Here is a 25,951-nt window from a genome sequence, read left to right on the forward strand (position 1 = left end):
TACCTACTTATGAGACTTGACCAGCTATATGCATTGAATACACCCTCAGGATCTCAAGGGTTTTGGAACCAATTGTCAGTGTGAGCTGTGGTTCTGGATCCATATTTAGTCTCTAGACAGCTCATGTGAGGCAGAGTCTCTCTAGACAGCTCAGTGGTCACAGCCAAGCTTTTGAACTGAGTTGACATCATCTCCTGAAGATAGTGGGACAGAGCTGACATCTGAATCTAACTGGGTGGGGTGCCCAAGGAACCAAACAAGAAATTTCACACTCACTAGAGTCTTAACAGGAAATCCAAGTATCTTTGATCTACAAAGTACCCAGAAGAGCTACATAATTCTCTAGTCAATCACTGATTTTATACGTAAAAATTAACCAGTCCTGAAGTTGGGAAGATAATAAATGTCACCCTGGGATGTCCTAGATACTGCAATTGTCAAGAACTTTAAAGTATTCCATGAAGTCAATGTTAGCAAAGTTTTAAGTGAATAGACAGAAAGACATTCTCATTGGAGAACTTTAAACTTTAAAGAAGAAGAAGAAAATGGAAATTTTCTAACTTAAAAGTATATCTGATCCTGCTATACCACTGCAAAGCATATATCCAAAAGACGCTCAAGTATACAACAAGGACATCTGCTTAACCATGTTTTAGCAGTTTTATTTGTAATAGCCAGAAGCTGGAAACAGCCCAGATGCCCCTCAGTTGAGGAGTGGATACAGAAATTGTGGTGCATCTACACAATGGAATATTACTCAGCAATTAAAAAAAAGGAAATCATGAAACTTGCAGGTAAATGGTGGGAACTAGAAAAGATTATGCTGAGTGAGGTATCCCAGAAGCAGAAAGACACACATGATATATACTCACTCATGAGTGGATACTAGACATAGAATATAGGATAAGCATACTAAAATCTGTACACCTAAGGAAGCTAACCAGGAAGGAGGACTCTGGCTAAGCTGCTCAATCCCCATTCAGAAAGGCAAAGAGGATGGACATCGGAGAGGGGAGAAAACAGGGAACAGGACAGGAGCCTACCACAGAGGGCCTCTGAAAGGCTCTACTCTGCAGGGTATCAAGGCAGATGTTGAGACTCATAGCCAAACTTTGGGCAGATTGCAGGAAATCTTATGAAATAAGTAGGAGATAAGTAAGACCTGGAGAGGACAGGAGCTCCACAAGGACAGTGACAGATCCTTTAAGTCTGGGCACAGGGGTCTTTTCTGAAACTGATACTCCACCCAAGGACCACTCATGGAGATGGCCTGGAACCCCTGCACAGAGGTAGCCTATGGCAGTTCAGTATCCAAGTGGCCTCCATAGTGATGGGGACAGGGACTGTCTCTGACATGAACTGATTGGCCTGTTCTTTGATCACCTCCCCCTGAGGGGGGAGCAGCCTTACCAGGCCACAAAAGAAGACAATGCAGCCACTCCTGATGATACCTGATAGACTAAGATCAGAGGGAAGGGGAGGAGGACCTCCTTTTTCAGTGGACTGGGAGAGTGACACGGGTGGGGAAGAAGGAGGAGAGGATTGGGAGGGGAAGAGGGAGAGAGGTATAGGGGGGATACAAAGTGAATAAACTGTAATTAATAAAAATAAATAAATAAATAATTGCAAATTTAAAAAAAAGTATATCTGAAATAAAGACGTCCATTGGATGATCTCAGAAACAAAATAGACATGACATAAGGAAGAATTATTATTATTAGTTATTAGTTAACTATAATTAGTACGTAGATGAATAGAATTTCCCCCAAGTAATAGAAAGAAAATGTTTCCAAGAAGTAGCAAGTTCTTAGAGACTACTAGAATAATATCAGAAATGCTAGGATCCATATCATTGGAATTCCTGAGTGAAAAGAAAGCTGTATGTATCCCCTCTGTATGTATACACACACACACACACACACACACACACACACACACACACACACACCACAGGGTGGTGGCACAGGCACTCAGACCTGAAGCTCTGGGTATGGTGTCACAGTCCCACAATACCAGCATTCAGGTGGCAGAGTCAGGGAGATCATGAGTCCTAGACCAGCTGAGCTACAAAGTTTCGAACAACAATCCATACCAAACTAAAATTATTTGTCAAAATCAAAGCCCTAAAACATCTCATGTTCATGAAAGATAACAGGCTTACAGACTGCAGAGACTCAAAAGCCCCCAAGAGCATAAGAAAAAAAAAAATCACACATTAGTCATCATCCCTCTGAAAACCGAGACTAATTACGTCATCTTCACAGCAGGCTCATTGGATGGGGAAACAGGGGTTCAGTTGCTGGATTTCTCATCAGAAACCAGAGGCCAGAAAACAGTGGAAAGATATCTTAAAAGTTAAAACAGTGACATCATCAATCCATGAGCCGAGAGCCAGTGAATAAATCTTTTGGGAATGAAAGTGAAATAATGACTTATAAGGTGAAGGGAACCTCAGAGGATTTGTTTGCAGGGTCCCTACTTTAAACTGGTTTCAGAAAGGCACAGGTCATAATGTCATGTCATAATGGGGGATGTTATTTCAAGTAAATCAGTAAGGGTCTTGTTAAGAGACACCTGTGGAGTATACGTAGACAAACTGTGAAGGCCATGGTATCACTAGGTCACAATAGTGCATGTAAGTATGTGTGTGTACGTGTGCGCTTATTAGTCAGCATCACCTGTGATGGCTGCTTTTCCATCTGAGCAGAGGCACTTGACATCTTAGGATTGAAAGAAGAGCAATGGAGACAGTGAAGACCTAACTTGATAAAATCAACTGGCTTCACTCCTTAGGTACTTGAATGTATATGTGAGTGTCTCCCACAAGCTTTACCTTCATTCTGTGTGCTAATGTACATAGATGTAAAATATATGATGTGTAGTGTGAGAGACGTGGGTAATGGGTAAATATGGTAGCAAGGCTTTCGTATTTTACTTAAAGTAGCAAAGTATATACTTCAAGCAGACCATGAAACATTAAGTATGGTTAGTGTAATCCATAGAATAAACATTAAAAATTATATTAAGATCTGCATGTAGTGGTGCCTGCCTATAATTCCATCATTTGGGATGCTGAGGCAGAAGTTTGAGAGTTTGAAGCCATCTTGGGCTACTTTGGGCCCCACCCACCCAGTACAACAAAAAAAGAGAAATAAAGCCCAAAAGGGGGTAAATAAAAGAAATACTAAAGACATGCAAGACAGAATTTAGACAGGAAAAGAGAAGCAGAAGGACAAGAAAACAAAGGAAACAAAGAGGAAAATAACAAAAAAGTAGATATAAATTCAACTAGATCCATCCACACATTAAATGTAAGTGGCCTAAAAATCAACTAAGAATGGCTTATCCATGCTTTCTTTAGTAAGAAACCAGCTCTAAAGAGGTTTAAAATAAGAGGGCAGAAGCCAAAGCTGTAGCTTGGTGGGAGACTGCTTGCCAAGCATACACAAATCTCTGGGTTTTATTTCTAGTACCAGAGAGAAAATGGGCATGATCAAAATAGAAGATACACTCTTCCAACCTCAGCTTAAAGAAGGCTGGGGTGGATATTTTTGTGTTCAAGAAAGCCTATCTGAGGACAAGGAGAATTGCCAGCGGTAAAGAGAGACCTCTATTGATGAAAAGAGGCCTGATTCACCAGGAAGACAGAGGTCTTGAATCTGAATGTGACTAACAACAGAGCTCCTAAACCCAACAAAGCAAAAGCTGAGTGAAGTGCAAAGAGAAGCAGGTGAGCAGCCCTGACAGGGCTCACTCACTAACTGGTAGAACAAACAGGGCGTGGACAACTGAAACATAGAGCAGATGGACAGTCTGACCAACCAGAATGTCCCGTGGTCACCTGTAGAAAACTACCCACCAACAGCAAAAGAGATGTTGTGAAGTGTAGGCTGCCCCCAATGTGGATCGTACTGTGCATTATAAAACAAATCACAATAAATGTAAAAGAACTGAAATTTCACAAACTATGTTTTTTCATCATAGTGGGATTAAACTGGAAACTGTAGAAAAAAAAGACATCCTCAAATATTTACAAAACAAATATACCATACTTCTCAAAGACTCCTGGGTCAAAGAGGAAATCTCAAAAAATGAAACAGCTTGAGAGAAGTGAAAATGGAATTGTAATATGTTAAATATGTACTGTGCAGCTAAAGTAGAGCTTGGAGGGAAATGCACACCCTCCATCCGCCTAAGCTGTTACTCAGAGACATGGACCAAATCATTAAACGGATGAACCACCAAGAAACTCATTAACAAACAGATGACCTGAATTTTCCTGTCGCTATTAAAAATGTCAAATTTATAGTTTGAAAAATAACTTCAAAAATTTCCAGTTAATTTCCATGGCTTCATTGCCGAGTTCCTCCAGATATTTCCCAAAGAAATAAGATAGTAATGATGACGCCCATTCTCTATGGCCTTTTTGAGATATCAGAAAAAGCAATTTGTATTTGACAGCAACATTCCTTTCATGTGAGAAACAAATAAAGGGCGCTGTAAGAAAACTTCAGATCAAATATCTTATTAAAATAGATGTGAAAAATCCTTCACAAAATGTATGCAGCATATCTGAGGCTAATACATCATGGCTGCTAAGTAGGCTAATCCCTGAAGTACACAACTGGGATTCATAATTCAACAGTTCATTGGTGCATTCCATGCTGTTAACAGTAAAAAGAAGAAAAGCCATGAGCGTCCCAGTAACAGGAGAAACACTCAATAAAATCCAACATCCATTCATGCAAAACAAAACACCCTAAAAAACAGAAACACAACAACAACAACAAAAACCAATCCATAAAACAGGATTAGAAGGAAAGGAAAGGGAGGGAAGGAAAGATGGAGTGGCATGGGGTCAGATAGAAAGGGAGGGAGCAAAGAAGGAAGAAGAGACAAGAGACAAACAGGAGGGAGGGTAGGAGGTAAGGGGGGAGGAGAAGGAGAAATGGAGAATACTGTCCCTGCCAAGTCTGCATGCACACAATGGAATGGATTAAGCCAGCTCCTCAGCAGGCTGCATTATTGTCTGAAAAAAAAAAAAATCCTTGCCACCTACGAAATACTCCTGGTTCTATTGAATAAACTCAGTGAGGCTAATGTTCAATAATACGTGATATTTCTATACTAAACTCAATAGCCCGTTGTAAAAAAATATTGTTTATAATAGCATGAGGAAGGGAGAAAAGGCTGGCAGGGGTGGAGGGAGGGAGAGAGTAATTATATTAAGAAAATGTGCAGAGTGTGCATGCTGGGCAGTATAAAATGCTGTTGAGAGAAAGAGAAGATGACCTAAATAAATAAAAAGATTTGTCACGTTTATGCATCTGAAGATTCAGTATGGTTCAGATGTAAACCCCCACCCCAGATTGTTCTGTGTATTCAAAGCAACCCTAATCAGTCAAATACCTGGTAGGACTTTTTAAAATAGATATTGAGAAACTGTATCTAAAATGTATACAGAAGGGCAGGGGGAATTGAACACATTAGTCAAATCAAAGTTTTTTGTTTTTTTTTTTTTAAGATAGCAACGCTAATTGCTTATTGAGATTTCACAGAACTCTCTTTGAGTGAGGTGCACATTGTCTTTATGGATGGTGTTAGTGGGACAGGGCCACCATAACAGAGTACCTACAGTGGTGACACAAATGGCAGAAATAACATGGCCTCACAGTTGTAGAAGCTGAAGCTGAAGATGCTGTCCATAGGACGGTCCGTTCCTTCTGAAGTCCAGGAGGGATCTGTTCTGCTTTCCCTTCTAGAGCTGTCTCCATAAGTTTCCTTTCGGGATACAATTATCCCAGATCAGGGCCTACCCAAATGAATTTACCTAGCTTCACAGCTGCCATGTCCGGACTTTGATAATTAGGCTTGTACTCTTTGGTCCTGTGGGTTTTGACTTTCACATGTGTGTTTGTGGTGGGGGTGGGATGAGACCCAACATGTGCCTGAATTCTTTTAAATTTTAATTGAGGCATGTGCTTGAAAATAACAGGATAGCAGGAGCACAAACAATCCTTCTAAACCATGTAATCTTTCAACTATTTTCTCTGAGGAAGCTAGACTTCTTTGTCCCTGAGACTAGGTTGGGGAAAGGATGTGTTTAGCAACATTATTATTAGGTTGTGTTTGTTAAGCGGAGAAGTTGTTTCTCCAGCGTGTTGAGGAAAAGCAGAGTGTTCGGCATGTGTTGTGTCAGTTACCGCCTTACCATCACTCTTGTTTATTTCCTACCTTAGTCAGTTTCCTGTTACTATAACAAATGTCTGGTACAACCAACTTATAAACTGAAAAGGTTTATAACCAGGAAGCACAAGAAAAGTAGAAGAGGGGCTAGAGATCTAATAGCCTTCTTTGAGAGCACACTCCTAGTGATCTAAGTAGGTCGCAGCTACACCTCTGTAAAGGGTGTAGCTCCTTTCATCAGCTCCCAGTAATGCCATTTTGTAGACCGATCTTTTACCCCATGGGCCTCAGGAAGGCTTTCAAGACCAAGAGCATAGTAGCTACAGCTCACAGTAATAAATATGCCAAACAGATGCTAACTTTAGCAAGCCACTACCTTCCCCACAAAGTGATTAAGAAGTTTTTGTGGGAGAGAACCCCTTATTTTTACTGGTTAGAGGTAAGCAGTGAGGATACTGAAGTTTGTGGAAACTTTAATGTAGAAACTATGTAGAGACTGCCCGGGCTTCATAGGGCCTGCAGAGAGACACTGCGTTTTTAATTTTTATTCTGGCTATAGCAGTACCATGAAGAAGTGAAGGTAGGCTGGACGTAAATGCTCCTGTCACGTGACTCAAAGCCTTGCTTTGTATTTTCTCAGCTTGTTTGGTATGTCTATGACTGTTAACTGAAGTACAGCACTGCGTTCTCTGTGTTAAACTCTGTAAATGTTTCCATTGTTCTGTGGTTGGGCCGACACTGGTTTAAATAGGATTGTGCTAATGAAGGTTTAATGTGTTCTCAATAGTTTTGTGCCTTCAAAGAAAAACACATTTTTCCTTTCCCATGATCCTAAATAGATCAGAGGGTCTCGCTTGAGAGTGGTGGACATCAGCCTGGCTTCTTGAAGAAGAAGTTATGAACTGGCTCCTCTGAACTCAGAATTGCCTGTGATCTTGAAGAAAAACTATCTAGCAATGTCTATCCAGGGTGTTTTGGGCTAATTGTATGAGTGCACTCTAAGACTGTGTCAGTGTGAATCATGTGTAGTCAAAGAAGCTAAATCACATTAGAAAGGAACAAAAGCATGCTATCTTTATAACACTCGAGGCCGCACTGGAAGACAGAATTGGTGCTGGCACCAGCCCGGCTGTGTCCACGTCTTATCTGTATGCTTTGATTGTACCCAGCCTGGACCCTGGTGGCAGAATTGCTGTTCTCATCTCTGTCTGCTACATCACAAGCTCCACTCAGGGCCAGCCAGCGCATTCTTCCATGCAGGAGACAGGTGTGTCGTGTATCGAGGACATTGCCGCTCTTTGTTGTCAACAATGAGCCTTTATCCCCATCTCATTAGGATGCTTCAGGAGCCGAGTGCTGAGCAGTGTCACAGGCCGTGTTTCCTGTTGATTTATGTGCTGTCAGAGAATTAATTGAGTCTGGACATGGGGTCTCATTTTCTTGGACATGTAGCAGGTAATCGTGCTTCTCCTGTACATTCAAATAGCTTTCCAGATGGCCTGTTATGAAGGAGCTGTCTTTAATATGACTAATCAGAAGCAAAGGACCGCAATATGTTTGTGTACATGCTCTGTATCAGGAAGCCTCTGGACCCCAGTGGGTGTGCAGTTAACTCTGTCCTGGCCACACTCCTCCCTCTGCTCATCTGAGGATGTGGGCCACTAAATACAACAGCAGTTTTATATGTTCTGAACAGAGGCTGGGTGGTGGGGGGGGGGGTGGTTTCTGGCATATCCTTAGAAAGCCTCCCAGCACATATGCAAGGGCAGGTCACTGTATTCGGCAGGGGAATGGTTTTATTATCAGTAGAAGCTACTCTAACAAAGATACTGCAGGTGGGCATGGTTCAGGCTGTGGCATCTCTATCTTGTAGCTCAGAGGCTGCCTGGGGCAGGGTGTTTCAGGTCAAAATGCTAGTGTATTGGTATTTGACAGGGGTTCTCTCCTGATTCATAGATGGCTTCTTTGCACTGGGCCCTTACATGGCGGAAGGGATAAGGCAGTTCTCTTAAGCCTCTTTTAAAAGACTCAGAAGACTCAGCTTTTCTGACATGATGTACCCATGCTCCACCTCCTAAGCCATCCTTCTAGGGTTAGGATTTCACCATAGGAACTTCTGGGGGAACTCAATCATGCAGTCTGCAGCAGATTGTCTATTCATTTAGGAACTAAAATGTAGCTATTAAAATGAAACTCATGGAGAGTTTTTACTGCTTATAGTGTTATGTTAAAAGAAAAAAGGAAGGGCTTAAGAAATGGCTCAGCACTTAAGAATAATTGCTCTTGCTGAAGATCTGATTTTGGTTCCTAGCACCCATCCTGTGCCACTCATAACCAACCATAACTCCAGCTTCAGGGGCTCAGATTTTCTCTTCTGGCCTCTGCAGGCACCTGCACATACACCCCACCACAAACACACACACACACACACACACACACACACACACACACACACACACGTAAGTAAGTAAGTAAGTAAGTAAGTAAGTAAGTAAGTAAGTAAATAAATAAATAAATAAATAAAAAGTAAAATGGACTTTAAAAAATAAAAAGAGAACACAGAGCTGCGTTTCCAGTAAGCTCTCGGCTGTGTGAAGAGGTGGGCAGAATAAGGAACAGAAAGGACTACCCCAGAGAGCCTGCGCCTGCGGCAGCAGCCTTTGCCCGAATCACATGACCCTCCCCTTTCTCATGAAACACACAGAGCAGCAGATCACCACTTTCATCACCAGAAAGTCAGGAGCCCTGAGAAGCAGCCGCTTCCCGAAAAGCTGCCCACATCTCTGTAGGAGGCAGTCTGCCGGATTGCTCACACCTCTGGCTCTCTCCCCGTGAAGGGAGAGAAGCTCTCCCAGGCCTCCCACAGGGCAGCTGTCCCCACACAGTATTTGGAACCCTACATGTGGAATGCAGTTAAGCAATTGAAATCTGTCCACCAGTTGCCGAGTTTGCAGATGGCGTTCTGTTGGTACTTCTTCCAGCCATCGGGGTTTGGGGGGGGTCCCTGAAAAAGTTGCTTTGAAGTCAGAGTGTTGAAGACAGCAACCTTTATCATCAGGCTGCAAAGTGTTTCCATGCCACCACACACAGCGTGTTGACGCCGGGTAGGAGTACATATTGCCTGTACGTCACTGGATGCTGTTTTAGTGTCTGTTCTGTGACTGTGTACCACAGAAGGAGTGATTTATGGAGAACAGAACTTCTTTTGTTTGCTGTCCTGGAGCTCGGAAGTCTAAGATCAGGGCAGTGGCACCTGCTGAGGGGGAGTGTTAAAAAGGGACAGAGGCGCATGTGAGCCTCGATGTCTTCTTAAAGCCTACTACTACTATGTACAAGTGCTACTATACAGACTGAGCAGGTTATAGACTGCTATTAAACAGCTTATGTGTTCAGGAATATATAGTGTATGTATATATAAGTGTGTGCGTGTGTATATATTTGTATGTGTGTAAATATACATGTATGTATATAACAACACTTAATGAAAAAAGAAGCCAGGAGTTTGAAAGAGAGTGAGGAGATGTACATGGGATGGTTAAGAGGGAGGAGAGGGAAAGGGGAAGTGATGTAATTAGCTTACGGTCTTGAAATATAAAATAAATAATTCTTAAAAGATACTAAGAACATCATGTGGAGCTCATGACCTCATCTAATCCAATGGTGTCTAAAAATTTACTTCTCAATACCACTAACACAGGAATAGTTCATTTTAGGCATAGGCAGCATGAGAAAGCTAGCAGGAGAACCATTTACATATAAGGAAACATTGTCCCCCCCCCCCCCAGCATCTCTGCACACTTTGAATCTCACTGCCCCTTGGCCACACCCTATCTTCTGGTATAGGAGTTGTCTGTTCTCCAAATGGCCCCATTTTGCCAGTCTATTCCCCCCCCCTTGCCCTGCTGGCAGCTGTGGAAGTGATCTCTAAGTTCAATCTGAAAAAGTCTATGGGAGTTTCTTCTTTCTCTGCACTCTCTGAGTTGGGGGTAGGGGCATATAAAGAAAGGTACTCTATTGCTTGGTAAAGAGGTCAAACCCATCCCATGTAGAGTGCAGAGAGACCCATAGACAGATTGTTTAGGATGTCTGTTCAAGTGAAGTCCTAGATCTGCTTGAATTAGAATGACTTGCAGCTCCAGGCTACTCTTTGGCCCATCTGCCTAGAACATGCCATGAACATGCAGATCCCGAGGCTGACATGTGCCCTTCAAAGGGAGTGCAACACTTTGATGGAAAGCAACCCTTTTCTCTCTGCCACAGTCTTTTGAGTGCCTTGCTACCTAAATGCACTCAAGTTCCATTGAAGAGATCCACCTACACATCAGGCCATCTTCCATAGCCACTGTCCTACCATGTTGAGCCATTTAAGACACAATTCTGACTGTGCAGCATCTCCTTTAACATTCATTCGTAGCTTTCCTTAACCTGACATGATATAAACATAAATGGATAAATCGAAATTAGAAATAAGTCCATATATTTGTTACTTTTCTGTCAGTGTGATAAAATGCCACAACCAGAACCAACTTATGAAAGAAAGAAATTGTTTATTTGAGGCTTGTGACTTTAGAGGGTCCATAATGACAGGGAGATGTGGCCAGAGCAAAATGGTGGCAAGAGCAGGAAGCTGAGCAAACAGACTTTGAGTCACAAGCCCAGGTAGAGAGCAAATGACATTGCAGTCTTTAAACTCAAAGACCACTGTCTCATTCAGATCAGCAAAGGATGCCTCTAGTTCCATTTTTAGTTAATCCCGCAGGGAAGAATATGTGGTCATCAAGGTGACCACATGATGGGAAGAAGAAAGAAGACAGCGAGGACAAGTGGGTAGTGTCATTTTCCTTGAGACAACAGTATCAACTAAAATCAACCAGGAATAAGTAGGTTAGTAAGATATAATTTTCCATGACCAGTATATATATATATATTTTTTTTTCTGTATACCAGCAACGCCGAGGTAAATAAAAGGAAAGCAACTTACTTCATTGCAACACAAAAATAATACAAGAATAAAGTTAACAAAGGGTGTTCATAAGTTTGAAGAAAACTACAAAGCCATTGAGGTCCATTTGTTACTTAGGTAAATGTGGGGTTCTTTGTGGGTAAAATTGGATTAAAAAAATTCCAACATCGTAAGTTTGAAAATTTCTCTAAAATAATCTATAATTGAAGGCTATACCAACGGCAATGACAGTGGGACACTGGGTAGTGAGATACTCAATAGCTCTTAAGTTTGTCTGGGAAAATGCATGTGAAAATAGCTGGAGGAGATCTAGAAATGAGAATAAATGGAGAAAATTGTCTTCTCTGGTGGTAGAATCTCCCAGCCAGAGCAATTAAAATGGTGTGGGGCTGGTGGGGAGAACAAATGGCATAGACCAGAGTCAGGAAACAGTGGGGTTTACACAAAGGTTAGTACAGACAGCCCCTCTTAGGGCTCACGACTCTCAAGTTCATGATGGTGTATCCAGCTTCCCACTGCCAGCATGACGTCTAAAATGCACTGAGTTATTCAGTATTTGGTGGGAGAACTCTCCCTCATTGTGGATAGATGCAAGAATCCTGAGCAAGTTTGGGGTCTGGGAGACCCAGCCCATGTTCTCTTGGTTAGATGGATTCAATTAACCTTTACTTACAGTTTTTTCTTTTTTACTTTTTGTTAGAAATTATTATCAATATTATTATTTACAGTAGGAACAATATATTAGACACTTCAGCATCAAACTACTTCCTCTGTGTGTCTTACAATCACATTACAAGATCAATGCTTTGCGCACAATACATGTTCCATACTTCGAAGTGAATATTTCGGGTGGGTGCACACCTTTAATCCCAGTCATTGGGAGGCAGAGGCAGGAGGATCTCTGTGACTTTGAGGCCGGTCTGGTCTCCAGAGCTAGTTCCAGGACAGCCAGCACTACACATAGAAATCCTGTCTCAAAATTCCTCCCCCAAAAGACTAATGACAGGTCATTAGCAGGAATTTAAAAGTTTCAAACAACTCATTCATTTGATAAATATTTTTGCAGTGTTTATAGAGACTTGTCGATTTTTTCTTCATTAATTAATTAATTAGTTTATTTTACATCCCAATCACAACTCCACTTCCTCCTCTCCTCCCAGTCCTACCCTCCCACCCACTTCCCCCAAACACCCCCATACCAATATACCCACCCCTGGCACATCAAATCACACCAGGACTAAGTGACTCGTCTTTCACTGAGGCAAGGCAAGGCAACCCTGCTAGGGAAACAGTGTCCAGAGGGGAGGCAACAGAGTCCAAGTCAGAGACAGCCCTGCTCCAATTGTTAGGGGACAAAGCAGCCCATCAACTTCATATGTGTAAGGGCCCTATGACCCGTCCATGCATGTTCTTCGGTTGGTGGTTCAGTCTCTATGAGCCCCCATGGGCCAGGTTAGTTGGCTACGTAGGTCTTTTTGTGGTGTCCTTGACCCAAGCTCCAGTGCCCCAATCCTTCCCCTAACTCTTTTACAAAATTCACTGAGTTCTGCCTGATGTTTGGCTATGGGTGTCTTCATCTGTTTCCATTATCTGCTGGATGAAGCCTCTCAGATGATAGTTATGCTGGGGTCCTGTCTGCAAGCATAGCAGAGTATCATTAATAGTGTCAGGGGTTGGCTTTCTCTCCCATGGGGTGTGTCTCAAGTTGGGCCAGTCATTGGTTGGCCATTCCCATTCTCTGCTCTATCTTTTATCCTTGCACATACTGTAGGTAGGACAGATTTTGGATCAAGGGTTTTGTGGGTGGGTTGGTGTTTCCTTCTCTCTACTAGAGGGAAAGTCCTGCCTGGATACAGGATGTGGCCGCTTCAGTCTTACTATTCCCCCACTGCTAGGAGTCTCAGCCAGGGTCACCCTCATATCTTCCCAGACTGCCCCCATCCCAGGTCTCCAGCTTGTCCCAGAGATGCCCCAATACAAATTTCCCATCTCTCTCCAAGCCCTCTCCCCATCCATGCTCTCTCCATAGCCGATATCCCCCTTCCCTCTCTACCCCCTCCCTGAGCCAGTTCCCTGTCTCCCTCTACTTTTGATGTCTATGATGTCTGTTTGAATTCTTTGTCTTAATGGGATTCAAGCATCCTCCCTTGAGCCCTCCTTGTTACTTAGTTTCTTTGGTTCTGTTTGGCTAATATCCACTTATGAGTGAAGACATACCATGTGTGTCTTCCTGGGTCTGGGGTTACCTCACTCGGGATGATCTTTCTAGTTCCATTCATTTGCCAGCAGATTTCATGTTGTCCTTGTTTTTAATAGCTGAGTAGTACTCCATTGTGTAAATATACTACAAGGTTTTTGTTTGTTTGTTTGTTTTTTTATACACTCTTTGGTTGAGGAACATCTGGGTTGTTTCTAGTTTCTGGCTATTATGAATAAAGCCGCTGTGAACATGGTTGAACAAATGTCCTTGTGGTTTGGTAAAGCATGTTGTGGATATATACCCAGGAGTGGTATAGCTGGGTTTTGAGGTAGAACTATTCCTAATTTTCTGAGAAACCTCCACATTGATTTTCAAAGTGGTAGTACAAGTTTGCACCAACAATGGAGGATTTTTCTTTTTGCTCCACATCCTCTCCAGCATATGCTGTCACTTGAGATTTTGATCTTAGCCATTCTGATGGGTGTGAGATAGAATCTCAGAGTTGTTTTGGTTTGCATTTCTGTTTTGGATGTAAACATGTTTTTGTTTTAATCTCAGGTGTGGGATATGAGACTAATTCAGATTGTCCACAGCAGCAGGCTATTCACCTCCTGTGGGCTCTGTGAGGGACCCTTTGCCAGCTGGAATTAGTTGAATTCTGAGGACTTTGAGGGATATAAATATGAGAGCCCAGAGGAAAAAGGGATGGAGACTTGGAGGAGGTGGAGAGGGACCGTTTGCTGTTCTTGCTGGTTTGCTGGTTACCTGCAGTTCTGGGTTTCCTGACAACGTATAATGGAATCCTACGACCCTACCCAGCAGGAGGAAGAGGGTTATGTCCACTTTCCCTAACAACCTTCCTTTTCTCCTACTTGGGGTTGGGGGATTGGAAGGGAGGTATAAGCTTTAAGGAACCTTCAAATTAAGTAGCATCTGAAAAACTAGCGCCTACACATTTCTCTGATGATTAAGGAGGTTGAACATTTCTTTAAGTGCTTCTCAGCCATTAGTGAGTTCTCCCTTGAGAATTCATACTTTAGCTCTGCACTCCATTTTTAAATTGGGCTATTTGGTTTATTGGTGTTTAATTTCTTGAGTTCTTTATATAGTTTGTATATTAGATGTCTAATACACAAACAGATGTGGGATTGGTAGAGGTCTTTTCCCAATCTGTAGGCTGCCATTTTGTCCTATTGATGGTGTCCTTTGCCTTACAGAAGCTTTCGTTTTCATGAGGTCCCATTTATTAATTGTTGCTTTTAGTGCCTGAGCTGTTGGTGTTCTGTTCAGGAAGTGGTCTTCTGTACCAATGCATTTGATGCACTTCCTCATTTTCTCTTCTATTAGATTTAGTGTTTCTGGTGTTATGTTGAGATCTTTGACCCACTTGGACTCAAGTTTTATGCAGAGTGATAAATATGGCTCTACTTACATTTTTCTACATACTGACATCCAGTTAGGCCAGCACCATTTGTTGAAGAAGCTTTCTTTTTTTTGTTGTTGTATGGTTTTGGCTTCTTTATCAAAAATCAGATGTCCATAAGTATGTGGGTTTATTTCCGGATCTTTAATTCAATTCCATTTGTCTACCTGTCTGTTTTTATGCCAATAACATTTATTTTTTTTTTTTATAACTGTTGCTCTGTAATATAACTTGAAATAAGGAATGGGATGGTGATACCTCCAGAAGACCTTTTATTGGACAGGGTTGTTTTTGCTATCCTGGATTTTTTTTGTATTTCCATAGCAGCCCCTTTGCCAACCAGTTCTGCAGATGACTCACAAACCCTTAATTCTGAAATGAAACAGCACTGGAAATATCCAATGAGATTTTTTTTCAATAAAAGTCAAGCCTTCCCTTAAGTTTCAAGAAGCAGTAGCTATAAACTACATTTATAAAATCCAAAATAAAAATTATTGCATTAATCTCATCACTGTTTTTTTTTTTTAAATATTAGTGGAGATAAATTACCAGCTTTAGAAATCTAAACTTTGAGCAGGGTAGTGATGCCTTTAATCCCAGCACTCAGGAGGCAGAGGCAGGCAGATCTCTGGGAGTTTGAGGCCAGCCTGATCTACAGAGTGAGATCCATGACAGCCGGGGCTACACAGAGAAACCCTGTCTCGAAAACAAACAACAAACTAAAATAAACAAACTAAACTTTAGATATCGATAGCATTTATTTTTGTTTGGTTTGTTTTTGGCTTTTCAAGATAGGGTTTCTCTGAGCAATCCTAGTTGTCCAGGAACTGACTCTGTAGATAGGAAAAATTCATTGTGAGAATTGTGATGGTTGAAGAAGCAATCTCACCATAAAGAGATGTTTTGGGCACCACAGAGGGCAAAGAGCTTTGCAGAGGGCTCTGGGACACAGGATGTGAGTAGCTCTGGTTTATGGGCTCTCAGCTTCGGAGACAAGCTGTTCGGGGCTTGTGCTGAGAGGCTGGCCAGAGACTGCTGTGAATACTCTCATAGGTAGTCCGTGGCCTCCCCGTGTCTGACACGCTGTTTTCACTGCCTAAATACCTACTCAGCCTTTCCATTCCCACCCTCCACTGGTCTAATCTTGCATCTCACTACTTTTCTATGTTTTTGTTAAGCTGTGGTAAAACAGATATAACATTAATTATCTTAATCACTTTTTTTTTTTAAATGGAAGTTCTCATTTTTAAATCGGATGACTAGGACATGCTTTTAAAAATAAGTAGCTATGGGCTGGTGAGATGGCTCAGTAGGTAAAGGTGTTTGCTGCCAATGTTGATGACCTGAGTTTCACCCCCTGGACCCTTGTGGTAGAAAGAGAGAACCAGTTTCTACATGTTGTCCTCTGAGATTTACAGGTAGGCTGGTGTGTATGCATACATGAGTATACATACAAGCAGCCAGTCGTGTACACACAGAATAAACAAACAAAGTGAACATGATGCAAACAAAAGATATTGTGTTATAAAAGACACCATCAGACTAAGACATGCATCACCCATGCTCTCGTTTATTCACCTCTGTGCTTTGAATCTAGAAACTGCTCTTTCTTCCTCTTAAATTCTTCTTCTTCATATATTACATCCTGACTACAGTTTCCTCTCCTTCTTGTCCTCCCAGTCCCTACCATCTCTCCTCTCCCCCAGATCTACTCCTCCTTCATTTCACTCATAAAAGGGCAGGCCTCCCAGGGATATCAACCAAACATGGCACATCAAGTTATAATAAGACTAGACACTTCCCATCATAGTAAGGCTGAATGACGCAACCCAGAAGGAGAAAAGGGGTTCCAAAGGCAGGCAAAAGAGTCAGAGGCAGCATCTGTTCCTACTCTTAGAGGTCCTACAAGAAGACCAACTTATACAACCATAACATATATGCAGTGGGCCTAGGTCAGACCCGTGCAGGCTCCCCAATTGTCGGTTCAGTCTTTTTGAGTTCCTATGAGCTCAGGCTAGTTGATTCTGTTGGTTTTCTTGTGGTGTCCTTGACCCCTCTGACTCCTACCTGAGCTTGAGGTAATGTTTGGCTGTGGGTCTCTGTATTTGTTCCCATTAGTTGCTAGAAGAAGCCTCTTTGATGTCGATTATGCAAGGCTCCAGCCTACAAGTATAGCAGAATATCATTAGGAATCATTTCTTCTTCTTCTTTTTTTTTTTTTCCTGCTAGTAGTGTTTGGTTCTATCCTAGTCTCTGGCCTATCCATCCTCTGGTTCTTGGTCCTCCAAGCAGTGTCAGGGGTGGGAATCCCGGGTCTCAAGCTGGACCAATCATTGGTTGGCCACTCTCACAGTTTCTGTGCCTCCTTTACCCCAACACATCTTGCAGGCAGAACAAATTGTAAGTGGAAGGTTTTGTGGCTGTCTGGTGTCCTGTTCCCTCTACTGGAAGCCTTGCCTGGTTATAGGAAATGGCCAGTTCAGGCTCCGTATCCTCCATTACTAGCAGTCTGACCTAGGGTCACCCTCACAATTCCTGGGAGTTTCCATTGCACTAGTTTTCTACATCACCCCTGAAATGCCTCCCAGTTCCAACTGTCTCTCTCAGAGCTCTCTCCCTCCATCCTCCCTCAATCTGATCCTTCCCGTTTCTATTCCCACCCACCCCTAGTCCACCTGCAATATCCATTCCATTTCCCCTTCCCAGGGAGATTCATATGCCTGCCCCCCACCTTGAGCCCTCCTTGTTCCTTAGCCTCTCTGGTTTTGTAGATTGTAGCATGATTATCTTTTACTCTGCAGTTAATATCCACTTATAAATGAGTACATACCATGTTTGTCTTTCTGGGTCTGGGTTATTTCATTCAGGATGATTTTTCTATGTTCATCCATTTTTCCTGCAGATTTCTTGTTTTTAATAGCTATGTAGTATTTTATTATGGAATGTACCACATTTCCTTTATCCATTATGTGTTATGAAATCGTGCGCTTTTGCAGTTAAAAATGTTCAAAGAGAAAATGTAGAATTTAAGCTTTCCTTCTGTGTGGAGTCCTGCTCGTTCTTCCTAAGCACTCTGTCTTAATTTGCTTTCTTATTGGTGTGATAAAACTCCATGTCCATAACGGCTTGGGGAGGAAAGGGTTTATTTCAGCTTAGAACTCTCAGGTAGCTGAGGAAAGCCAGAAGAAGAGCTCAAACAAATCACGAACCCGGAGGCAAGAGCTAGTGCAGAGGCCACGGAGGAATGCTGCTTAGGTGGCTTTCCCAGCCTGCTTTTCTTATACCATCCAGAGCCACCTGCTCAAAGGCGGCAGCACTCACACTGATCCGTGCCCTCCACCATTAATCATCAGCCAAGAAAATGCTCTATAAATGCCTATGGGCTAGTGCCTACAGGCTAATGGGGACATTAACTCAATCAAGATTCTCTCTTCCAAAATGACTTCAGCTTGTGTGTCAAATGGACATAAAGCTGGCTAGCATGCATGCTCTATCTATACACTTAATTTTATTGATGTACAGTGATAGTATAAATGTGAGACATAGTGTGATGCCTCAATGTGTGCATATCTTGGGTGCTAAAACACGGGTTTAGAGCAGATGACTTAATATCTGTCATCCTTGGTCATGGGTCTTATGGTGTCTTCAGTAGATGCTGCCTGTTTTCTCTTTTGAGAGCAGTTATCCCAATTTGATGACCTTCTGACTTGTCTACCTGCGTTACCCCAGTCTTGTGCAGAGGTCAAGAATGAACCTATGAGCCAGAGTGTTCTCAGTGGGGGGGACATCTGTCTTGGTTCCATCCTAACACCAGAGTGACAAAAGCCAGTGAGCCTAACAGTTCCAAGGTGGAGTTGGGCATCCTGGTGACTGTCTCCTCCGTGCCTTCTTTTGAGCTCTGTCTATCCTTAGGCTCTTCTGGCATGGTCATAGGTTTTCCCTGACCCGTCAGGGTCAGGTTTTTACATGGGACTGTCGCGTCCTTTGAACAGCTGTGCGTTCATAGCACTCTGAGCAATTGTGTTGTCAAGATACAGAGATGTGGATTTGGTCACATAGCAAGTGTGCCTTGGGTTGGCCATGGTTCTGAGACTCTGATGGCTCTCTCTACCTTCCTCTCCACAGTGGCTGCTTCCAGGTAACAATGGCTGTGTGAGTGTCTGCCATGGCCCACCGCAAGCGCCAGAACACTGCGACCAGCATGTTGGACCATAGGGCCAGGCCGGGTCCTATCCCCCATGACCAGGAACCTGAGAGCGAGGACACAGAACTGCCTCTGGAGAGCTATGTACCCACAGGCCTGGAGCTGGCCACTCTGCGGCCAGAGAGTCCCACACCCGAGGAACAGGAGTGCCATAACCATAGCCCCGATGGGGACTCCAGCTCTGACTATGTGAACAACACATCTGAGGAGGAGGACTATGATGAAGGCCTCCCTGAGGAGGAGGAAGGTGTTACTTACTACATTCGCTATTGTCCCGAGGATGACAGCTACCTGGAGGGCATGGACTGTAACGGGGAGGAATACATAGCCCATGGTGCACATCCCGTGGACACTGATGAGTGTCAGGAGGCTGTGGAGGAATGGACGGAGTCAGTGGGCCCTCATACTCATAGCCACGGGGCTGAAAACAGCCAGGAGTACCCAGACAGCCACCTGCCCATCCCAGAGGATGACCCTTCTGTCCTGGAGGTCCACGACCAAGAAGAAGATGGCCACTACTGTTCCAGCAAAGAGAGCTACCAGGACTACTACCCCGCAGAGACCAATGGGAACACAGGTGGCGCCTCCCCCTATCGCATGAGGCGTGGGGACGGGGACCTGGAGGAGCAGGAGGAAGACATCGACCAGATAGTGGCTGAGATCAAGATGAGCCTGAGCATGACCAGTATCACCAGTGCCAGCGAGGCCAGCCCTGAGCACATGCCTGAGCTGGATCCTGGGGACTCCACAGAGGCCTGTCCACCCGGCGAGACTGGCCACATACCCAGTAGGCATGAGGCGAGGCCCAAGTCACTGAACCTTCCCCCTGAGGCCAAGCACCCTGGAGATCCCCAGAGAGGACTCAAGACCAAGAGCAGAACCCCAGAGGAGAGGCAAAAGTGGCCCCAAGAGCAGGTAGGCCTTAACTACCCCCAGGAAAGGGGTAGAGGACCCTAGGGAGTGTGGTATCATCCACTAAATAATGAAGCCTACAGTGGGGGCGGTGATAACAAGTGGAGGAGGAATTAGCTACTGTCCCGTTCACAGTGTGAGCTAAGGCCATTTGCCCAGTAACTGTAAATGATTCAGGAATGCTCTTGTCACTCACACGTCCATCCCTTAGATTCAGGAGCCCATCCCACCAAAGGCCTGATTGGCAGCTCTTATTTCAGGAAATGCCCTGCATTCAGGAAGTTCCGTCTGTATCCCACTAAATCAGCTTGTGGAAGGAGAGTATCTGTGTTACCTTGTGATTCTCTGAGATGGCCTCCTCCGGCCAGCAGGTCAGCATGGTGGCAAGGGGGATGCGGACACTCACGCCCTTCCCCACTTAGTGAAGGGAGCTCACTTCACAGGGCTTTATTGCAAAGTCTCCCAAGCTATCTTGACCCGGTGGGTACTCAGTTGTAAAAAACTACTGCCCTGAAAAAAAAAAAAATCACTATTTGAAAATTTGACAAAGTCATAGAGAAGAATGTATACTAACACAAGGGATATAAGCATGATTATGCTTAATTTCAGTCAAATCAAAGCAAGTATGTAGTCTGATAAACACATTTGAAAAACCACCACCCTAACCTCCTCAAACAGAAAAAAAAAAAAAAATGACTGTGATTATGTAAGAGGAAATGTAATTACCGGATTTGTATAAAAAAAAATCTCTTTGGTCCATAAAACATACTGCTTTCCTGGTTTGTAAAGCCTTAATTATCCCCCCCCCAGAAGATTTCATGAAAACACACACACACACACATGTACACATGACTTGTGTTTGGAAAGTAAATCACATTGACGTGCCATGATATTCCCCACACAATTTGGTGCTTTTTGTTCTTTCTAAGTAAGTGCATGCCAGCTGACTTCATTTTGGGGTGCTCCTGTCATTCACAGCAGTTCTGCCTTCAGGGGGTGGGTACTGTGGGATATAGGCTGCTTTTGTAGTAGTGCGTGTTGGGGGCAGGGGTTCTGGGCCCTGGTCTGGGCTTCAGGCCAAAATGCCCACAGTTTTTATTCATTCATTTCCAGAACATGGGTTTGTCCCCAACAACAGCGATGTGGTTTGTATTGCACATGTGACACACTGTGTTTTGTCATAATAAGTGGCCTCTCTGCCAGAGGTCTGTCAAGAGAAAATTATCTTGGAACCTAGTGTGTAGTGAGAAGACCTGGTTGTTTTTCTCTTGTTTTGCTTCATAATAATCAGATGCTAAGTTGAATAAAATTTCATAGACCTTTGGGTTAGAGTGTTGGGGGGATAGTGAGTGAATGCACGTGGATAAATGAATGAAATGGTGGTAGCCATTTAGAAGGGCAGGTGGAAGCCTCAAGCCATCACAGGAGATAAGAAGGAAGTTGGTTGGTTTTTTGTTTTTTTTTTTTTTTTTTTTGGTTTTTTGTTTTGTTTTGTTTTTTCAGAGAAAGGTGTTGAATAGCAAAGCAGATGTCTTCCATCTCTAAGCCCAGGGTGTCCTTAAAGCAATGATCTTAGCCAAGACACTGGAAAAACTCACAAAAGCCAGCAAATGATTATATAAACTGGTTTTTGTTGTTGTTTTTGTATTCGTGAACTAATCCTGTGAAGAGGGAACCTAAGAGGGCCTAGCTCTAGGCTGACCAGGCCCTCACAAATGAATGAGCTGAGTGCTCCTTTGAAAGACTCCGTGGGCCTTGCCATGTGGATAAGTTGTATATCCTGTAGTCCTGGGTAGCTCATCTCACACGGAATTCTGAAACTGGGCCTTTAACATCCACCGGTGAATAAACAGGGCCCTAAATACCCTCTGGAATCACCGTGGAAACCAGATTCTCTAGAAAATGCACAGCACTTGGATACTCTGAAGGTGCTCCATTTGCACCCTCAGAGGTGGATTCCTAAAAGGAATCTTTTACTCCCCTGGGGACAGCCAAGCTATGCCAGGAACCATCCAAAGTCTGGCCTAAGACAGTGAGCCAGAGTGTCACTGAGTCCCCAGCTCAGTTCCTGGAGCCAGCCACATTGCCCAGAACCGATGTTACAGCAGAAATGAATCCAGAGAGAAAGAGAGCTAGACAGCCCTGGCCTCCCCGGTAGACTTGCTCTGTAAAGAGTGCCCTTGGCCTACGGCATGGGCCTCACAGAGGGCACTCCAGAACTGCTTGGTCCTATTTGCATTTCAACGAGACGGTGCATTCAAGCCAAAGAAGCAGTGCTCTGGAAGTCTCCAGCTGGATGGACACGGCAGCATCCCTTATCTCTCCCTTACTCATTTTAAAGCTTGAAAATTATAGTCGGGGTTAGTTTTTGAAGCATGGTTTGAGTGTCCCTAATCTGAAAATACAGAATCCGAAATACTCTAATGCTGAAGCTTCTTGAGTGCTGACCTAGGGCTATAGAGGAAAATGTCACATCTGCCATCCCGAGACAGGCCACAGTCAAACTACAAGTGCACTAAGAACGTGTTAGGTTAACCTCAGGCTCTTAATATAGGAAGCACACATGAATTCTCAGGTTACAGCTCTCATTCCCAGCATGTCTCGTTATGTACATGCAAACATTGAAAAGTCAGAAAAATTCCCCAAATCTGAACCCACTGAGGCTCTCAGACATTCTGTGCAGGATGCTCAGGCTGTCCTCAAGAGCAGCCTTCAGTTACTGTATGGACGCAGTAGGTACACAGTATGAGTGTGAGGGATGGCCATATATTTATGTGTTCGTGCCTACCTTGTTACTGAACATGCAGGTGGTGGGTGGCATTTTCTCCTGTGTGTAAGTCTGGCACAGGCATCTTTGTGCAAATGGTGTTTTCTGTCCTTTTGTACTTTCTGAGGGCCAGGGCCTGAGTCATAGATGAGTGTTGACCTTTTGAATTTCCACACAACTAACTTGTCCATTGTGCTGTCTTCCTCCATGAATATGGTCCCACCTCTTATCTCTGGGATTGTCTTCTTTTCCACTTCACAGGGTGCTTCATGCATTTTTTTTTCTGTGTGTTTCCTTCAGTGTGCTTTCCTCTGAATTGGGATTGTGCTGTTTTCCCCATCTCTGTGATTATTGAGATACAGATGACCCATCAGCTGTCCTTCTACCTCTTGGGGGCACAGAGGGAGTCATTTAGCTGACTCTTTCTTTCCATATGTGGATGATGAATTTATAGTGGGCACTGCTTTAGTTTGGCCTCTGTGGAAAGCAAGTTGCTTGCTATGACAGGATGTGGGGTGTATGGCCTCTAGGTTTGCCGGTGCTGTACATGTTCAGAAGGCCCCAGTTCTACTTATAGGTTGTAACCCATCACTGGAGCAAGCCAAAGAAAGATCCCGAAGCAGGAACTGACAGGCCAGGGATGGTACCATCCGCAATCACTAATCATGAAAGTGCCCTCTGGGTTTACCTAGAGGCAACCTCATGGAGGTATTTTCTCAACCAAGATTCCTCTTCCCAAATGGCTCTACCTTGTGTAAAGGTGACAAAAAGCCAACGAAGACACACCCTGTGCCTTGTGGAGCTTCCTTCCAAGGGAGAAGGCTTCAGTGGCAGAGGAAGCTGCTACACAACAGCAGTAGCTGTGAAAGCAGAGAGGATTGCTCAGGGGAGCAGCTTCCAGGAATCTCTGGGATCCCCAAAATCCACAATGCCCCAATCCCTGAGAAGAGAATTACATATAGAGTTAGCTTTTAACTTCCAGCAGTTATCTTTGCTTTGTGACATCTCTAGATGGTTTATAATGCCTAATACAACGTCATGCCATGTAAATTGTGTCCTGTATTGTTTAGTGGAGTAATGACGAGAACATGAGGATGAATTCAAAGCAGATGCACTTTTGTTTTTATGAATATTTTCCCACCCACACTCATTTGAATCTTCAGATGAGGTACCCACAGATGCAGAGGGTTGGCTGTGTTTGGTTGGCAGATGAGTTGGGAAAATGTCTCTGCATTGCTTCCCTCTTCTTCAAGGATCACTCATTGCTGTACACAGCAACTGCACTGCGTGGCCCATGTTCCCAACATCCTATAACTTCAAGACCTTTTCTCTCTATCAAGAGAGAAAAATGTGGAAAATAGCAACCCAGATCTCATCCTGAGGTCAAGAATTCATTACTCAATCCCAGGATGATTTAATGCCAGCCCAGCAGTGATGGTGGCTGCTTTTTATATTTTGCATCACTAGTACCCTAAATGTCTGAAGATTTAGTGATCATTTGGATTCAGTGTATGCACATTTCTTGGGTAACTGTGAAGGTGGCAGGAAAATCTGTGGCATGGTACAAAGGGCTCAGAGTCTCTGACCTCAGGAATTCCTGGAACAACCCAAAGGTTCGGTGCTTACGTTGGCCTCATTGGACAAATGAGGTGTGTCCTAGTTCTTGTTCTATTGCTTCAAAGAGAGACCATGACCAAGGAAGCTTATAAAAGTAAACATTTAATTGGAAGCTTGCTTATAGTTTCAGAGGGTTAGTCCATGATCATCATGGTAGAGAGCATGGTGGCAGACAAGCAGGCATGGGGCTGGAACAGTAGCTGAGAACTTGCATCCTGATCGCCGGCAGGAGGCAGAGATACTGGGCCTGATGTGGATTTGAATCCTCAAAGCGCCTGTCCCCCAGTGACAGCTTCTCCAAGAAGAACACCCCTCCTAATCCTTAAACAGCCTACTAACTGGGAACCAAGCATTCTAATAATACATGAATCCATGGGGACCATTCTCATACACACAACTGCAAGGTGGTTGAGTTGTCCATAGGATAATTCACTTCCCCTTTGTTGTACAGCTTAAAAGGGCTGAGTTTTGCTTCATGAGACTGCTCACCTGTATCCCAGAGGAACATTACAAGAACACACCTGTCCAGTGCCAAAGATCGTGTTCTGTGGGTGGGTGTGGTGGCCTATGATGGCAGGTTCTCTGTGTGGGTGGCTGAGCATCTGGCTTTAGCAAGAGCTACATAGCTTGCTTTGGACTCTCCCTCACTTTTGTCCCCTTACCTACTGCCTTGTGAGGTCTGTCATGTGATAAAGCACTCTAAAAAGTCCCCAGAGAGATTTAGTCCTTTGGACCTTGGGGCTTTCCTGCCGATTCCTGTCTGGAACCTTAACTTCGCCCAGTTGAGATAGCATTTGGCTTACAGCGTACCCGGCAGCTCTACACCATGAGTCCAGTGAACCAAATGTGTGTTTTGATTATTTGTGGTTTTCATGATTTCTGTTTATCACCAGCCCAGCAGTGTTTTCCCGCAAGAGCCCTCTGATAATAGGAAAACAAGAAAATCAATACCTCATAGCCAGCTTAATACAACAGCTAAAGTGAAGTGTGATCCAGGGCCTTCAGCCACATCAAGTATCTCGTCCATCACTGTTCACTGCAGAGATGCTCTGTCTGTGACATTTCACCAAGGCTTGCTTTACAGAGGACTCTTCCAAATTGTCATGTGAATGTTGGTGCCAAATAAGCAGAGGTAATGCTTTCTGATTGCCTGACTTTGCCTTGCTTCTGGTGGACTCAGTAGCACTGTGTGCATTCCAGAATCACTGTGTCCCATCTGGTGGTATGTGAAATAAGGGTAAGCTCCCGCTTTATAGAGAACTGAGAGAAGCCCTCTGGATGGCTAGCATCCAGATACCCCTCTGGTCTGCATGCAGCGGGCAGGGGCGGTACAGGGGGCTGAGAAGAAGCGCTTTAGTGTTTGCTGTGCCCAGAGAATGCAAACTATCCAAGTTCAGATAGCCTTTTCGAAAGTGCCTGCAGGACAGGGATCACGGAGTGGGGGTCGCCCCTGAGGACCTCTCCAATCTTACTCAGGAGGAAAGACTCCTCAGGCCCTGGGTCTCTGTGGAGAACATCTGACCTCTTGCCATCTACAGCCCTTCTATAATCCATCCTCTGCCTATACATGCCTTCTGTATGCATGCAGGCTGGTTTCTGAAGTCCTACTGGTTGCACTGAGCTTGCTTCCTTTTTCTTTCTTTCTTTCTTTCTTTCTTTCTTTCTTTCTTTCTTTCTTT

The 25,951-nt window shown here is 43.8% G+C and overlaps 1 protein-coding gene across 6 annotated transcripts in view; it reads left to right on the forward strand.

Moving 5' to 3' along the window:
- Apba2 (amyloid beta precursor protein binding family A member 2) overlaps positions 1–25,951 on the forward strand; it is a 236,548-nt gene that overhangs the window by 157,211 nt on the left and 53,386 nt on the right. For 5 of the 6 annotated variants that reach the window (XM_055623536.1, XM_055623541.1, XM_055623539.1 and 2 more), the window contains one exon: positions 18,898–19,891. In XM_055623536.1, coding sequence (XP_055479511.1) covers positions 18,938–19,891 — 954 coding nt within the window. In that variant the 5' untranslated portion in view covers positions 18,898–18,937. Of the gene's footprint in view, positions 1–7,621; positions 7,642–18,897; positions 19,892–25,951 lie in introns of those variants that run through there. The other variant, XM_055623540.1, reaches the window with a different exon arrangement.

Source organism: Psammomys obesus, unplaced genomic scaffold, assembly GCF_907164565.1.
Source record: "Psammomys obesus unplaced genomic scaffold, mPsaObe1.curated_primary_1811, whole genome shotgun sequence".
NCBI classification, from domain to species: domain Eukaryota; kingdom Metazoa; phylum Chordata; class Mammalia; order Rodentia; family Muridae; genus Psammomys; species Psammomys obesus.